At 34.2% G+C, this 18,263-nt stretch overlaps 1 protein-coding gene across 2 annotated transcripts in view; it reads right to left on the bottom strand.

The window, feature by feature from the left end:
- XPO4 (exportin 4) overlaps positions 1-18,263 on the bottom strand; it is a 121,522-nt gene that overhangs the window by 34,137 nt on the left and 69,122 nt on the right. For both annotated transcript variants that reach the window (XM_046664990.1, XM_046664991.1), the window contains 3 exons: positions 16,741-16,853; positions 12,038-12,195; positions 11,616-11,790 (listed from right to left, as the gene is read on the bottom strand). In XM_046664990.1, coding sequence (XP_046520946.1) covers positions 11,616-11,790; positions 12,038-12,195; positions 16,741-16,853 — 446 coding nt within the window. The remainder of the gene's footprint in view (positions 1-11,615; positions 11,791-12,037; positions 12,196-16,740; positions 16,854-18,263) is intronic.

Raw genomic sequence — 18,263 nt, 5'->3', positions numbered from 1 at the left:
AAATAAGAAGTAATGACTTTGTTTTTATTTAAACCTAACCGGTATACCTTAAAATCTGGGGGAAAAAATACATCTAAACATTAATAGTAAGAAGTTTCAGAGGGTGAAATTATAAGTGACTTGGTTTACTTCTAATTTTTTGCTTTTTCAAAAAAAAATTTTAAACTTAAACGTCCATAATTGGGGGGGGGTGGGGGGGAAGGGTATTACATAGCTCCATATGTGAATAAAGAAATGCCAAGGAACTGATAATTGATGGGATTTTTGGAGAATTTTAACTTTATGCACTGTTTGAATTACTTTTACCAACGAGCCTATAGCATTTTCACAACATTAAAACTGTATTCTGAAATTAGTAACAAAACTGAAATTATAAATGTGAAGAAAAAAGTAAAAGCAAAAATGTAATTCACAAGAGAAAGGCACACTTCTAGAAAAAACTGTAACTGCGTATTTGGATCAAGAAAAAAAGAAAACCTGAATACTCCTATAACCAACCATTTAAAATTTTTAGTTAGTGTAAATTTTTCCCCAGAAGAAAATACCAGGCTCAGTGGATTTACAGGTGAGATGTAGTGAACTAGCAAAAACCAAAACAAAAGATAAAACAAAAATAACCAATCTTACACAAACTGACCCAGAGAAGAGAAAAAGAGAATGAGTTGGAGTGACCATGAAGCTGGTGTTAACTCTGATAACAAACAAACCCAGCAGTTCATAAAAGGTTGTGATATATTGTCATTATGTTGGGTTCAACTAAGAAACGCAACGGTAATTTTAACATTAGAAAAAACTTTTATAAAAGCAATTTATCACATTAACAGATTAAGTAGAAATACACTTAATAATATCAGTACTCACTTATGTTTTTTAAAAAACTTATTAGTAATGCTGATGAAGGACAGCTCAAAAAGCTATAGCAAACATTATTCCTAATGATGAAAAGACGTATTACCACTTGTATTAACATTGTACAATGACGAAAAAGAAATGTATTATAAAATAAGAGAAAGAAATACAAATTGAGAGGACTGAAAAGAAGCAAAATTGTCATTATTCACTGATGATATGATTGTCCACGGAAGACTAAAAAGACTCTAAAGACAAATTATTAGAGTCAATAAGAATTTTGAAAGGTTAGTAAATATCAGATCAATGTACAAATAACAATTGCATTTCTCTATGCCAGCAGCAATATGAAAAATGAGGTTTAAAAAATGATACTATTTACAATAGCAACAAAAATATAAGGTACTAAAGAAAAATTTGTTCCTTTATTGAAAGACGACAAATTGGACCTAAATTAGTATAGAGACATACCACACTTGGGGATAGAGTTAATATATTAGAGATGTGCATTCTTCACGAAAGCTTCCCTGTAATCCCAACCACCATCCAACTTGACTGACACAATTTATAAAGAAGAATAAAAAGTCAAATATATCCAAGACTCTTCTGAAGAACTGGAAGAGGAATTGGATGGGGGACTTGTAATACCTATCTAGACATCCTATTAGAACAAAGCAAAATATAGGTGCAGAAACATACAAACTGACCAACAGAAGTGATTAGAGAGTTCAGGAAAGATCCACTTATATGTGAAAACTAGCTATATGACAGCAATAGTACTGGAAACCATTAAGAAATGAAAAGCTGTTCAATAAATGCTAACAGCAAAAGAAACCAGCACAAAGTGAAAAGACCTACAGAATGGGAAAAAATATATGCAAACCACATATCTGATGAGGTGTAAATATTCAAAATATATAAAGAACTCATACAACTCAAAAGCAAAAGAACAAATAACCCAGTTAAACATCGAGCAAATGACCTCAACAGACGTTTTTCCAAAGAAGATACATAAATGGGGAACAAGTACATGAAAAGATGCTCAGTATTAGTGGTCATTAGGGAAATGCAAATTAAAACCACAATGAGATATCGCCTCATGCCTATTGGAATGGTCATCACCAAAAAGACAAGAGATAACAAATGCTGGCAAGCATGTAGAGAAAAGGGAACCCTTGTGCACTGTTGGTGGGAATGTAAACTGATACAGCCAGTACGGAAAACAGTATGGAGGATGCTCAAAAAATCAAAAATAGATCTACCATATGATCCAGCAATTCCACTGCTGGGAATAGATCCAAAGGAAAGGAAAACACTAACTCAAAAAGATACTTGCATCTCCTGTTCATAGCAGCACTATTTACAACAGTGAAGACATGGAAGCAAACTACATGTCCATGGATGAATGGATAAAGAAGTTGTGGGATATAAATATATATATACAATGGAATATTATCCAGCCATAAAAGAACAAGAAAATCCTACCATTTGCAACAATATGGATAGGGCTTGAAGGCATTATGCTAAGTGAAATATGTCAGACAAAGAAAGATAAATACTGTATGATTTCACTTATATGTGGAATCCGAAAAGAAAGAAAAGAAAAGAAAAGAAAAAACCCATCAAACTCAGAGAAAAAGAGACGACATTGTGGTTATCAGAGACGGGGAGTGGGAGGAGGGGAAATTGGAGGAAGGCAGTCAAAAGGTACAAACTTCTAGCTATAAGATAATAAAGACTAGGGATGTAATGTACAACATGATGACTATAGCTACACTGCTGTATGATATTAAGGAAAGTTAAGAGAGTGGATCCTAAGAGCTCTCATCACAAGGAAAAATTGTTTTTTCTTTTCTTTTTATTGTATCTATATGAGATGATAGATACTAACTAAATCTATTGTGGTAGTTATCTCACAATATATGTTAAATCAAACTATCATGCTCTATATCCTAAACTTATACAGTGATGTATGTCAATTATCTCTTAATAACACTGGGGGAAAATAGAAAATACAAATATGAATAAATATAGCTGGAAAAAATCTTTATCCATATGGAAGAAAATGAAATTGGATCCCTACTTGATATCATATTCAAAATTAAATTCTGAGATGGTAAAAATCATAAAAGGCAAACTTTTAAGGCATTTAGAAGAAAAAGACAGGAAAGGCAGGTGTCTGAAACAAGGAACTAAGAATGCAAATCATAAAAGAAATGACAGTAAATTCAACTACACTAAGATGAAGAACATTTATTCATCAAAAGATACTATGAAGTCTAGATGCAACATGGTATCCAGGATTGGATCTTGGAACAGAAAAAGGACACTGGTGGAAAATTGGTGAAATCCCAATAGTTTAGTTAATAATAATGCACCAATGTTAATTTCTTAGTTTGGACAAATGTGCCATTGTTATATAAGATGATAATATTAGGAGAAACTAGATAAAAGGTACATAGGAACTCTCTGTACTATCTTTGCAACTTTTCTATAAATCTAAAATTATTCCAAATTAATTTTTTTAATACCATAAAGTGAAAAGAGGAACCACAAAACTGGGAGAATAGATCTACAACACAAATAACTGACAAAAAAATTAGTGTAAAATATATATATATAAAGAACTTCTACAAATAAGTAAGAAAAACAGAAACAACCTGATAGGAAAATGGGCAGTGGACTGAACAAGCATATCATAAGAATAATGATGGGAATTATACATTTATACATATGAAAAGATGCTCAAATCTTATTAGTATTTGGGGAAGCAAATTAAGACCATACTTTATACTTTATACTTGCAAGTTTGGCGAAAATTGTAATGGTGAAGACATGGATCAATGTGAACTCACACCACTGGTGAACATGTAATTGGTCGAATCACTTCAGTAAACAATTTGAAATTATCTTTTAAAACTAAACATTTACATATCCTATGATCCCAAAATTCCATTCCAAGGTTCAGACCTTAGAAAAACTCTCAAACGTGTGCTAGGAAACACATAAAAGAATGTTAACTGTAACACTGTAAGGGCAAAAAGAAGGAAACCCAAAGATTCATTTACAGCAAAATGGAAAGACAAATTGTGGTGTAATATTCACACAATAACATTATCTTATACATATAAATGATCAAAATTTTTAAAGCAAGAAAATGATAAAATTCAAAACCGTGGTCACCTCTCTTGCAGTGTGGGAAGAGGGAGCAGCCAGGGAGTGGAACAGGGATGCGTACACCAGCAACATGAACCGAGGCACTGGTAATGTTCTTGAGCTGGGTCATGGGTTCACTCACGGTCACTTCATTATGTTTTAGAATGACACACGTTTTATTTTTTGTGTGTATCAAATATGACGTCATAAAATCATCTATATAAAATGATCAAACAGTGCTAAAACGGCCACGCACAGTGCTCAATTTGTTATTAGCAACAGGAGAAAGTGGTTTTATTCCTTCAACAAAAACTACTTGAATGCTAAAAGAGAAGCACTGGAATAGGGAGATGAATAAGATACTTTCTTGCCATAGAAACATCTGTGGCCTGTTTATATACTTAACAAAGCATGTGCTTTGCAGACATCATTTGTTAAGTCTTAACAGTTTATCTTGCCAAAATAAACAGACTGGGAACATATCTTAAGAGGAACTTATGGAATAGCATCTCTGACCTCCAGTGTCTCAAAAGGAAGGAGGACATTTTCTAAGAACTACTTTTGTTGTTATTTAGTACACATATAATGCATGCTATCATAGTTTAATTATTCATATATAGAAAAGCACAAATAAAATGTAAAAGGCTTATAAGCTTTTTTATTACTGAAAGAGCATTCGACAATCCCTACTATAAAGCCCTGATATTAGACAAAACAGATCACAGGCTGACTGTAAGAGCCCCAATTCAATGGATGGTGATTTAAAAGAAGAACTAAAAACTTCTAAAGAGCATACTGCTTCCTCTTGGATACCAATACAAGTAACTCATCAGGCAAAGCGTGAGAAATTTGGTTGATGACAATTGGCAACTAAATCTTTCAGTCTAATCACAGAGAAGTGAAACCTAAGCGAGTGCTTTTTCCTAATACCTTGGCCCTGCTCCATGATCACTCTGGCCAACACCCAGCAGCCAAGCCAGAGCACGTGCGCAGAGATGACGAAGGAGTCCCAGCTAGACGCTATGTGCTCACGCCCTGGGTATTGTCAGGCCTGCTGCCAGAAAGGCTTTGGAAAGGGGCTTAGAGCTTATGAGACTACTTGACCCCACTTTACTCCATTTGGGAATGGAGGGTGGAGAAGGTAATCAAAATATGATATCAGCACTTACATTTCAACGCCCATAATTAATTTGGAAGAGTATGGAAGAGTGAATCTGCAGCTCTTCAGGCACAGAAAAAAATCTACTTTTATGTGTGGTAACTATGTGAATATATAGTGGTTAACAGTGGTTAATCAGAAAAATAGTGGTTAATTTTATTTATGAAAATGCTGCCAAATGAAGGTATGGAAAGAAAACTTTTAATATGTGAATCTGCTCTCCTTTTTGACATTGAATTGAACTTCAGAGATTACAATCTAACATTACTGTATGATTCCAACTACATGACATTCTGGAAAAGGCAAAACTATGGAGACAGTAAAAAGATCAGTGGCTGCCAGGCGCTGGGAGGGAGAGGGAGCGATGATTAGGTGAAGCCCAGGGGATTTTTAGGGCAGTGAAACTATTCTGTATGATATTATAATGGTGGGTACACGTCATTATACATAGAACATACAACACCAAAAGTGAACCCTAATGCAAACTGTGGACTTTGGGTGATAAGAATGTGTCAATGCTGGTTCATCAACTGTAACAAATATACCATGCTGGTGGGGGATGTTGACAGTGGAGGAAGCTGTGTGTGTTTGGGAGGGGGGGCAAATGCGAAAACTCTGTATTTTCACTCAATTTTGCTGTGAATCTAAAACTGCTCTAAAAAATACAGTATGTGGGTGTATACGTAATATCAGCTATTGTAAAAGTATACAAGATAAATCTCAAGTAAGAGTAGTTCTAAAATTGATTGTTATGCTGCAAACAACTCCAACTCTACTCCTACATATGATAGTACTATGGTTACTATAATCCATCCCACTACAATAGATTTGTTCTACAAACAGCAAATAACCAAAATGACAACTCCAAATCTTTTCCATGAAATTGGAAAGCTCCTTCTTTGATCATCAGTATTATCTTCATATGTAAACACAAATTACATGAGTTAGTTAAGAAAAGCATACAATTCATAGACATGAAAAATACAATAAGGATAGGTGTGGGCAATTAATTCTCACATAGAAAATTTTATATCCAAGGAGTACCGTTTAAGAAGTTCCTTAACCTCGTTTACTTTGTGTTCTATGTTGCCAACCGGAGGCTGCTGCTACTACATTACTCTTTACAAGGACTCGGGAATGAAAACAAATTAAACAATCGGAGATTGTAGAGCCTAGGAAAAAAGTGCCAAGAACACTGGCCAGGAAGTTCACTAGCAGTGTTCATTTGCAAACATGATGAAAATATCTTCTGGCAAAAATAACTTAGCAACAAAAAATGTGCTTGCAATAACAGAAGGGGGGGAAACCTCCAGGTAAATGTAAGGGAAAAAAAGGTTCTATTAATATAACATACTATTCCTTAATCTGGATGGTTGGTACACAGTTGTTTACTTTATTATTCTTTACAACTTTTATATATATATAAAATTTTACTTTATATTTATGAAATATTTCACAAGTTTAAAATTTACCACACCCAAGTCCAATGACAGATCAAATAAAATCTGTATTGCACAGTGTAAAACATTCACAAGAAATACGAAAGATTAAAGACTGCGTTACATTAGTTTATGCTGTTGCTCATCTGCTATAAGTATTCTGATCCTTTCCCTCGTGCAGTCTCGTTTAAGGCAAATATGGCACTATAGAGAAGAATCACAGAAACGTCACAACTAAAATGCCACAAGCTCTCATTTAAAAAAGAATTTAGAAGTCTTTGAACATCAAATGCAAAAAAGTTCATTTATTCTCTCATCATCATTTTTTTCTAGCCAGTTATTAAAGCACAGAATTAATTTAACTTCAGAGTACCTATGTGGCTGACAGTATTCCTGGCTTCTGAAATCCCCCAAAAGAAAGTGACTTGGTGGACAAGTATTGCAGCTGTTAGAAGAATCCTATAGACAGCTCACTTAAAAACACACAAAAGCACCCAGAGTCTGAGTTGTAATTTTCAGAAACAGTTTTTAGATGTTACACTCCTAGACTAACGCACTTTCTTTCTTTTGGAAATGTACATGAACTTCCAAATTCTTAATGCAAAGGAATGTATATGCCTTCAACACTGCCTGGCACATGGTATGTGTTCGATAAATATTTATGGAATTAAATTAATCCAGCAATACTCCTAGGGTACTGCCATCTCAGGGACTCACCTGGCTTACACAAGGTAAAAGAGTAATTCTTTTTTTCTACCTCACTCTAGCATTCATTTTTGAACCCCTGGCCCATTAGACCTAGTTATGTTTCTAATGCTAGTAACATAAACAATACAAAGGATACTATATGGAACAATAGTTATGACAGTAGGTAAGCTTTATTCTAAATCCACTATACTCTATCTCAAGTGCAAGAATTCTGTAAAACTTAAACACTGGTTCTGCACTAGGACTGGCGTAGCAGATTGAAAAAATCAGAGCTGACTCACATACAAGTCAGGAAACGTTGCACCATCAGAATTAAATACAACACTGAAATTATTTTTTAGAGTATTCTTTAAGTTAGAGTCTATATTTAAGGTGTAACAGTAGCCAATTTTCTTCCAAATATCCTCATAGAGCTAAAGCTACCGTTAGTATTTTAAAAAGAAGTATATTTAAAAAGAAGTATAAAAAGAAGTATATGTGCAAAGTTTAAAAAATACTCATGAATCCCATTTAATTCTTTTCTTTGGTCTTTCAAGCAAAGGAAATGAATGCACATAATGGGGCTGGACAGCTATCTTGCTCTCTACAGTAACATCAATATATACCTTCCTAGTGGTCAGAACCCTTGGGTGAGGCGGCTGGCACGGTTTCTCAAACAATCCCATCCTCATATGAATTAAGATCCAAGGTAGACATTTGATATATATGCATTGTACTGACATCACCATTCCGGAAAGTAAGCTATTGCTTTCCTTCTTATCACTGAAATGTCCTCAAATTTCTGCTTCCTAGTTCTCACTTTGTAATTTGGTTTCAATGTATTCCTTTTCACTACATCTCCTCGCCACAAAGTAACTGTCCATTGAGCTAAAGAAGACAGATTTTGAATTAAGAATGCTGAACTTTAAATCCACTCACTCACCCAACTGCCTTACACTCTAGAATGAACTTCCTAACAACCTTACCAAGTATCATTTTCTTCATTACTTTGTCCTGCTGGTCTTGAGATCAGGCTACAAATGTACCAAAATTAAATATAAAGTTCTTACTTTATAAAATTTATCTACCACTCCTCCCTTACATACACACCCACACACACCCAAACACACACACACGTCAACGTTTAAGCATTATGATGGCTGCTGTGTTCACTTACATGGCTTCTGTCTGATGAACCTACTGGTGGCTGAGCTTAAAATTTTCTACTGACAAAAGAAATCAAGAAACAAACTCGAGTATGGAGTTCAAGTCATATTCTCTTCAAATTTCACTGAATCAATTTAAATGCATGTCCTAGTATTACAAATATTTTATAAAATAGTTGACATAACAATATGAAGAATTATTTTGTTAGGATTTTAATTTTTAAGGCAATAATTTCATCTCTACAATCATTCTCACTTCTTAGGTCCAACAATTAGACAGTAATTTGATTTCTGGGATGCAATGAAAAAATTCTTGGCTTCAGGAAGCCTCAAGTAATACTAAGAAATTTTAACAGCAAAATGAACAACTTGGCTGAAGACTGGAATTGCTTTTTTTGAGCACAGACTTTCAAAAAGTTGAGGGATAATCATAAATAACAGTCTCCTCACACACAGGCTAAAGCCACCAACCAAGGACATACTTCATAAACACACACTAGTATCATGAATTTTTCTTCCCATGAAGAGGCTCTTTTTTTCAACTTGCTATGGCAACATAATCACCGTCATAATCACCAAATTCATAGAGACATGAATTTCTAAAAAAAGAGACAATCTATATGTATTCCTAAATAAATACAGTTCTGAAAAAAAATCACAATAAAACAAGTGTATATGATAAATCTGTTTTCCTATTGGGAAAAGAAACTCGTTTGATATTAAAGAAAAACAGATATTTCACAAAATTAAAATTATAAAGAAAACTAATACTAAAATATTTGGTTTCTACAAAACAACACTCAAGAACTAGTGTTACTTGGTAAGACAGTATACACAATACAGGCTCTCAATAAATGCTATTATAAAGGTTCATTTTTATCATAATTATTCTACCTTTTATGGCACACACTGTTCAGGCACTTTCATATAGTTAATCCACCCCATAACACTTCAGAAGAAATTATCCTAACTATCCCAACAAGGAAACATGCTCAGAAAAGGTTAAGCAATTAGCCCAGGGCCCTGTAGTTTATGATTACTTGGTGCATGACTGTGCTGTCCCCCTCCAAAGTTCAGGATCTTTCTGTACCACACTGACTCCCAAAGTATGTTTTTTATATGCCTCAATTTTTCAATTTTTACTTAATAGATCATTTCTTTATATATATTTTTCCATCTCAGGTCAACAACTATATATTATGTACTAATACCACAATCACTGGGTGCACAAGCAAACAAGACATGTGGCCTGTGTTCCAGAAGTTCCACTCTGGTTTGGCCAGACTTGCTCACGTACTTTTGACAGTTGCACATTCCCCAGGTCCCGCTCCCCCAGCACACACAGGATATAATGAAAAGCACACGGGGTTGAAGCGACATTTAGGAGGATTCGTTTAGTCTGGCAACTCATCGTACAGGGCCCCCCCTTAGCCCTCAACTTCACCAGACCTCCCTTACCTAGCTACCATGAGTGATGCAAAGCTTTACACAAATCTTCTCCCTCTGCCTTTTTTAATAGGTAACCAATTATTTTTAAGAACATTTTTTAAATGTCATAAACAGAGCAATTAAAAGAAATTGATTAAAAGAAGTAACACTTCTCTTAAATGAAACCTATTAGGTACAACATAACCAGAGCACGCCTTCTTATGAAACAAGCACAATACACATCGATGTCTCTGAAAGTGGATCTAGCCTTTCTGTATATGTCAAACCTTGACAGAAAAATTGTTTTCCAAGTTGTCAGTCTCCTGGTTAAAATAAATAAATTCTAAACTAAAACTAAAAATCTGCAAACTAACAATGTTATAAATCCTCCGGCAATTTTTCTATAAAATGTTTAGGAACATCCTTAACCCACAAAAAGAAACTAAAAGGTATTTGTGTTTCTAAATACATGATCAACATGCCGTTTAATCCACCTAGTTTAGAAGAGAAAACAAACCAAGGAGGAAAACAAAGTACAACAAAACCTGTGAGATGAAACCTGATTGATTCAGAGTCGATGATAATTTGAAGGGTTTGAGTAAAGCTTAAATACTTAAAATTTCCCTGTATTTCCATGCAGAGTACATAGTTGCTGCCCCTGAGAAATTCACCTCTCACATATTACACCCTTAAACTTCTATTCCTCCACTACCTATACTTTTTCCAACACAGAAATATCTGCCTGACCTGGTTCCTGTCCTCATCAAACCACTGAAGTGCCCAGCTACATAAACACAATCATTCCTGAGTTCTTTATCCTCCGAACAGCTCTGAAAGGATACGAAAAACTCACACGTGCACTGCCAGACCCCCAACAAAACAGCTCAGTTAGGATTTAACATGAAATTCTAACAGATATCTACAAATATTCTTATTGCCCTTACAAATCTTTGAAAAGATCCACGTTTTGATTCATAAAAAGAAAATTTAGTTTCAACAATTTAATAACTACTTTGTAGGAAAAAAATCAATTATTTCCCATGATTAATGTAGTTATTCACAGTAACTATTATAAACGCAGCTGTGCTGTCAAGGAGTTTAAGCACGTGTTTTCTAAATTAAATATAAAATTTGGAAAATATGCATTTGAAAATTTATACAAAAAATCTTTAGTACTGCTACTGGTCTTCATTTTCATTTAAATTAAATTCTAGCAACATATACTATTAAACCATAGCACCAAAAAAATTAAAGAGCACAGTCTAATCAAAATAAGCATGGTTATAATTAGAACCAAATTATTTTTAAGTAATTTCCAAAGAAGTCCAAAATTTTAAAATTCTCAAAAAATACATAAAAATTACACATAGTCACCACACCACAAAGTTAGCAGCACCCTTTAAACTTAAAGTTTTTATTGTTAATATGGGATTTCAACATAATTCTTAATATAAACATTTTATTCTATGTCCTACATTCAGGTACTAAATTATCTCAAAGTTAAAATCTTGAGACCAATAAATTTAATCTACTAAAGTGATTTTAATCCACAAAATTTTAAAAGTCATATTTCCAAACACAGACTGCCAAATAATTTGCACATATAAACAAAAATGCAATTTTAACAATAGCTAGTACTCACTTAAAATAATTACTTGTCATGAGAAGTGTCCCAAAGGCACAGCAGATCTTCTTGTGAGAAACAGATACCATTCATTTTAGAACACTTACCACTTCTTCCAGTGCAGCACTTCGCCCAAAAGAACAAGTGAGGTGTGTGAGGCAGTTAACAAAGGAGGAGAAAAGATCATTTGGAATGGCAGTTAAAACATTTCGAGGGAACACAGTTATCAGGTTGCTGATAATGCTGGAGATTCCCACAGCTTCAGAATCTTCTATTTCAATTCTAAAAATCAAGCAATGAGTGTTATTAAGTGGTAGTAGAAGAGAAGTCACAATCATGCATTTCCAAACATGCAAATATTATCACCTATTCATTTTTAAAAGCATAGCTATTAATTTCAAATTACCATAAAACTATACTTCAAAATATTTTAAAAAGGGAAAAACATCACTAGTTTCTTTTTTTCCTCCACTGTTAAAGAAAAAACTGAAAGTTCCTTTTTTCACTTGTGAGGGGCAAGTATACCTACCCATTGATAGTATTCAGTAGTCCCTCAATGAAGTGTGCTAGATAATCGACTTGCGAACCTTCATCAGGGAAGATGGGTCCATGAAGAGAAGCTAACTGGGCAAGGCACTGCAGGGAATCTTGTGCCATATCTGAATCTTCTCTGATTTTTCGATGTACCTGTTAGAAAGAATTACTAATCCATAAAAATAAATTCTTCTTTTGTAAGGGTCACGTGTCTATCATGCCAAATGAGGTAAGAGAAAAATTCACTGTAGTTGGCTATTTCTAGAAAATTAATTGTTGAATTAAACTAAATTTGAAAATTGTCCCTCAGTCCACTTTACATTATAGGACATGATTTTAAACATATTAATTAATTTTTAACTAAGGGCTACCTACATTTTGAAAATTGAACTGTCTCCAGCATGTTATGACAAAGAGAGAAACAGATGCCAGCCAGTCAGACATACTGCTTCTTCTAAAAACAGCAACAACGACAGTCATCTGTATTATGCTAACTATGCCTAGCTAGAGCTTCTTGCTAAAGTTAGCAGACAAGTTCAATCAGGAGTGTATAGATGCTACGTTAGTGGAAGTAAACAGTTGCACACTTAGAAAACCAATATACCTGTCAATCCCTAGACGTTCATTCATTCAACCAATATATAAGCACACTCTTTCATTAACTGCGATGGCCTACAATTTGTTTCATTCTCATTTTATCCTACATCATTGCTACTAATAAATACTAAAAAGTTTTAAATAAAACTTTTATTTAAATTTTATTTAAATCCACTTTAAACCTCATCCAGACTTTATTTCAATGATACAACACCTGGTGAAACACCAGGTATACAGTTGCATGTGTGAAGGAAATGCTCCCAAAATATTGCTCCCTAATTTTACAGTGCTATAAATATTTTCAGATTTTAAAGATGGTTCATTTCTGTGATTTGACATAATTAAAATAACCAAGAAAAATACATTTAGTAAAGAAATTATAGGTAATGATTTTAATTCACCACAACATTTACAGAGTCCATTTTCTACTTTGGACAAGCATTTGACTTCTCTAGCCCTTCTTTTCCTACACCAATCCCTGCTTTCTGAATGGCACATAATATTAAACATTTATTCTCTATTTGTTTCAGGTTATGTTCACTGACTTCGCAATTATAAATTTATAAATTAGTTGAAGTTAGAATGTTTCTCTTAGTCATTGGTATAGTGCTGGGACACAGCGAACAGACTCTCAAGAAATCTTCATTCACGGATTGATTCCATCAATCTTTAATCCCTGAACTTCCGAAGGTTCTAAGAAACTTAAAACCTTAAAAATTTAGTGAAAGTTACAAAGTTAATTTATCTACTGATATGCTTAAAATATGTTACCCTCTTTGGTCTAGAACAGTAGTCAGCAAACCACAGCCCACAGGCCAAATCTGGATTCCTGCCTGCTTTTGTATGGCCTGTGAGGTAAGAATGGTTTTTATATTTTTATACAGTTGGGAAAAACAAAATCAAACAATAAGATTTCAAGACACATAAAAATTATACAAAGCTCACATTTTAACAACTGTCAACCAAGTTTTAGTGGAACACTGCCGTGCTTGTTTGCTGAGGCATCATCTACAGTTGTACTAGAAGGGAAGAGCTGAATAGTTGCCTCAGAGAAAATGTGACCTGCAAAGCCTAATATTTACTACCTGGTCTTTACAAAAGAAGTTTGACAATCCCTGGTCGAGAACAAAAGAAATGTTTTTCAAAATATATTCTACTCTAAGTTTTATAGAGTAAATTAAAAGTACAACACAAAATCATATACCCACACTAATTCATGAACTTCTGAACGAAGCTTATTCTTAAGTTCCTTATCTGAAAACTGTAACTAAATTTCCGCCATTGTGCCTTTAACCTAATCAACATTCAAACATGATACCTAGGGAAACATTCTATCAACTAATACAATGCAATCTGGGAGAACAGAGGGCTTCTTTTCTACCACAGAGCCAAATGGTTGCTCACTCCTGGTCCAGAAAATGAAGAATCAAAAGAAAAAATACCTTCAAAGAAACAGCTAACATTGAATATGTGATAAAATAAAACAAGAAACTGTCTGTAGAGCCTGCCTGTACTGTTCAATTTATGTTATCTAAAATACGAACCACAGAAAACTCAAGGTAAATCAATGATTAATTCTTACATAACATAGATTTTCGCCCTTCTTCCAATGTCAGCACTACAAAGAGTTCTACCATATCTGAACTATATTATACAACTTAAAAAATGAATTCATGACTTGAATAGAGAGAGAAGCAGAGGGAAAAGGAAAAGCAAAGTCTAGCAGAACACCCAGGGAGGTGAATGGTGAAGCAAGACAGGGAATAAAGAGAAGCAAGTAAGATGATAAATCCTACTGGAACATGTTGAATCTGAGATGCCTGTGGGCCATCCAAATTAAAGCATCCAGTAAGCACTTGGATTATAAGACTCTGGAACTCTGGAGCAGCGTGTGCCGAATATAGATTTAGGAGTCATCAGGGTAGAAGTGGTGCTTGAGGGCGTACATGTGGGAGAGAGAGCCCCACAAAAGTGTACACAGTCAGCAAAGCTGAGAACTAAGACAGGAACACTATCGTAGTATTCCTATCTCAGTATTTTACTAAATAAGTATTAGTAATTCAGTATTTACTTAGTATTTACTAAGTATTTTACTAAATACTTGGTATTTTAAGCAATAAGCAGAGAAAGAGACCACAAACAAGATCAGAAAGAATCTGTCAAAAAGGTAGAAGGAAAAACGAAGGAGAGCGATTTTCCAACACCTAATGGGAGAAAGAAAAATTGAGCATTTTGTACACTTCTGAGGGGCAGAATGCAACCTGAAGTGTTCCTGAATTCAAATATGAGCAACATATTTCAAGGCTCGATTCCACACGATAGTATGTTTACGTTTATTGATGGAAATTTACGGAAATAGCGATGATATCCGGTGGAAAACTGCTTTAAATCAGGAGTGAATTCACATAACTGAAAATAAATTTAACAAAAACTTAATAACACAAAAAGATGAGCCACTGCCTTTTTCGTAACAAATAACAAAATTAAAATTGTTTATAAACTGCTTAAATGAAAATAATAGGCCACAAATACAAAACTGTTAAAATAACAAAGTGAAAAAGAGTTAACTTTCAATTCAAAAGTTATTTGCCTGTGGTAGTTCACAGCTGACAGGAGCAGCTGTCCAGTCTGTCTAGACAGCTGTTCAGATTTGGGGTAGTTGTTTCCAGTACTGGTAGCAAGTTTTTCACCTTTTCAAAAACTGCTGGAATGGGATCTACTTTCAATCAAATGAATAATACTGAAAGTTGAATTTGGATACAAATCAAAACAACTTCTGTCAGATGAGGCAGGCAACAGATTTTTAAAACTTAGCTACAATTCTTTGATACTGATAGTCATTTCTCTGATTTAAGCAAATGCAAAGTAATCTTCTGAGTATTTTTAGAGAAAATATTTTTATGGATATCCATGGATAAACAATCTTGTTCTAGGTATTTTCTAATATACATCACATAACTACAATTTTTAAATGGTGCAAAAACGTTTTAAAAAAGTGAATTTTTTTAAACAAATGAAAAGGTAAGAAACTATAATTAATGGTTGGGATTAATAAGCAAAATACTTTTTTCCTCCTTAATTGGTTTTTATCTGTATTTCTGCCCCAGCCATTATATCTAAATAACTTGTATGTTTGCCCTATAATTGCAAATAAGCACCTAACACACATACACCCTACACACATATATAGTAGGTATTTTTTCCCCAGCTTTTGATCATTATATTGGGGACCCTCATGGGCAAACACGGGAGCATACTGCTTACTTCTCGATATTTAGCAAATAGTTAGAGTTGAAATAACCTGTTATTCAATAACACTAACTCAACCCATGACTGATAATTAGTCCATAAAAAGCGCCCTACTGTAGAAGAGCAGCTCTCCAAGTGTGGTCCAGGCCCTGGAGCTTCCTAAGACCCTGTTAGGTTGGCTGTAAGGGCAAAACTATTTTCATAATAATACAAAGACAGTATTTGCCTTTCCCATTCTTACTGTCACACATACATACAGTACAGTATCCCCAAGGCTACATGATGTGTAATACTGCAACCGATTGAATGAAGAAGCAGATATGAGAATGTGGCTGTCTTCTATTACCCCTGACATTAGAGAGATTTGCAAAAATGTAAAACAATATCACTCTTCTCACTAACCTTTTTTTATCAAAAATATAGCTATTTATTAAAATGTTATTTGTTGATATATAATGATTTCGTATTGATATTTTTTAATGAAGTCAATTATTTTAAAGTTCTCGGTCTGAATTTTTAATATGGTAAATGTTAATAGCTATAACGCACATAAACAAAAGCTCTTCAGGGTCTTCAATCATTTTTAAGAGTGTAAAGGGAGCCTGAGACCAAGAAGTGTGAGAACTTCAGCTCTAGGATATTAAATCCTTCATAATTATATAACAGTTTTATAAATTAACAAGAACATTTCTACATGATTTCTGTTTAAGCAGATATATTGATTAGAAGAGAAGGCTTTAGAGGCGAAAAGAAATCTGTCTTGTTTTAGGTAAGAAAAACACAAAAGCACGTGCTCTTCTCAGTGGCACTTTTCCGTGGCCTTTACTACCAGAGATGAAAAGTGAGACTTACTGTGAAGAAAAGCTCCATGACTCTGCTGTCCAGGAGAGTCTCCCGCCAGCACTCTGTCGGCTTTAACAGTACGTTTTGTGAAGACTCAAACATCGCTATATAATGTCTGCCCAGTTATCTGGGGTCAAGGTCAACAACAATAACATTCTTACTTTGTCTAAAGTATAAGTATATCCTAAATATAACAGGAGCCATCCAGAAAGAATGTAATGGAAACAGTTTAAGCCTCTTCACATATGCTACATAATTCATGCATGAAGTTAAGGAATAAAAGGCATTAACTGCTGATAAAAAGAATGCTATAGGAATGTAAGATAACAGTTTCATTATATGCCATGCCGCAGTGATGTAGAAATTTAGATAACCAGAGATCTTAACGGTGGCAACAGCAGGAAAAACACTAATGTAAAACAGACGCCAAAATACATACAAAAAAAGAAGAGTCAATCCCATTTTTTAATCCCATTAATGTTTATCCCATTATTCTCCCTCAATATCTTATAACAACTAAAACCACATATACAAAATGTGAGTCTTACATAGTCTGCTTGGAAAAACAGCATTTTGCCAAAAGAAGTATATTTACTGGGAAACGAAAAAGAACAAGAAGGGCAAGTATACACGATACAGAAGAAGAAAAACTCCCACACCTCAAGTATCCAGACACCACTCTCACACAAAGAAATAATTAACTTACGTAAAACTCCACAGGTGCTCATTTAAAATGCCCACAGACTGAAAATCAATTTTTATGGTGCTCAGGTGTTCAATATCAAACAAGCTTCAAAATAGAATACTGTCTTTGCCATACATAAAGTAACCATAACATATTCGTAGGTGTTTATGAACATAATTCACTCAATGACACTGACACAGTAACTGAAGGTTTTAGGAAATGGGAAGCTGTTTGGGCATAAAGATGGTGGTTATGCCCTTTCCAATGCTAATCAAATGCCCAGTAAAATACATCAACTAGGCAATATCCTCATCGCTCAATGAGAAATTTCAACAATAGTTACCTAAACTATAGCTTGCAAAAATCAGACATAAGTTCAAATGCTATATTTTCATTAAAGCCCAAACCATTAGCAGAGAAAACTGAAGGCTGTAACAATGGTTTAGAAACCATTTTTAAAAGATCATTGCTTAACCTCTGTTTTAGGTATCTAATATTATTTTGTCTTTGAAAAGCAAGGAAGGGCACCGCAAGTTCTTTCAGAAGAGAAGTCACTGCTTGTTTCTGAAAAATCACTCCAAAAATCTGCTGCAACTCCATTTGACTGATGAATAAAAGCGAAACTCAAATCAGGCTCACTTAAATTTTACTTTTCTCTTCCTTTATCTGCCCCCTTGTGGGGATGCAGAGGAAGAGTCAAAAGCCAAAAGAAAGTTAACTGTTGGAACTTCAAATAAAGAAAAGCCTGAAAAAAACATAACAGCTCATGAATACTAGGAGTTATTGGTATGACAAGTTTCTAAAACGATTTCACTTTCTCACTAAGTACCTACTTTGGTCTAAGGTT

This window comes from Equus quagga, chromosome 6, assembly GCF_021613505.1.
Source record: "Equus quagga isolate Etosha38 chromosome 6, UCLA_HA_Equagga_1.0, whole genome shotgun sequence".
Classification (NCBI taxonomy): Eukaryota; Metazoa; Chordata; class Mammalia; order Perissodactyla; family Equidae; genus Equus; species Equus quagga.
The sequence above is the reverse complement of the archived record's forward strand: the minus strand, read 5'-3'. Positions and strand labels throughout refer to the sequence as shown.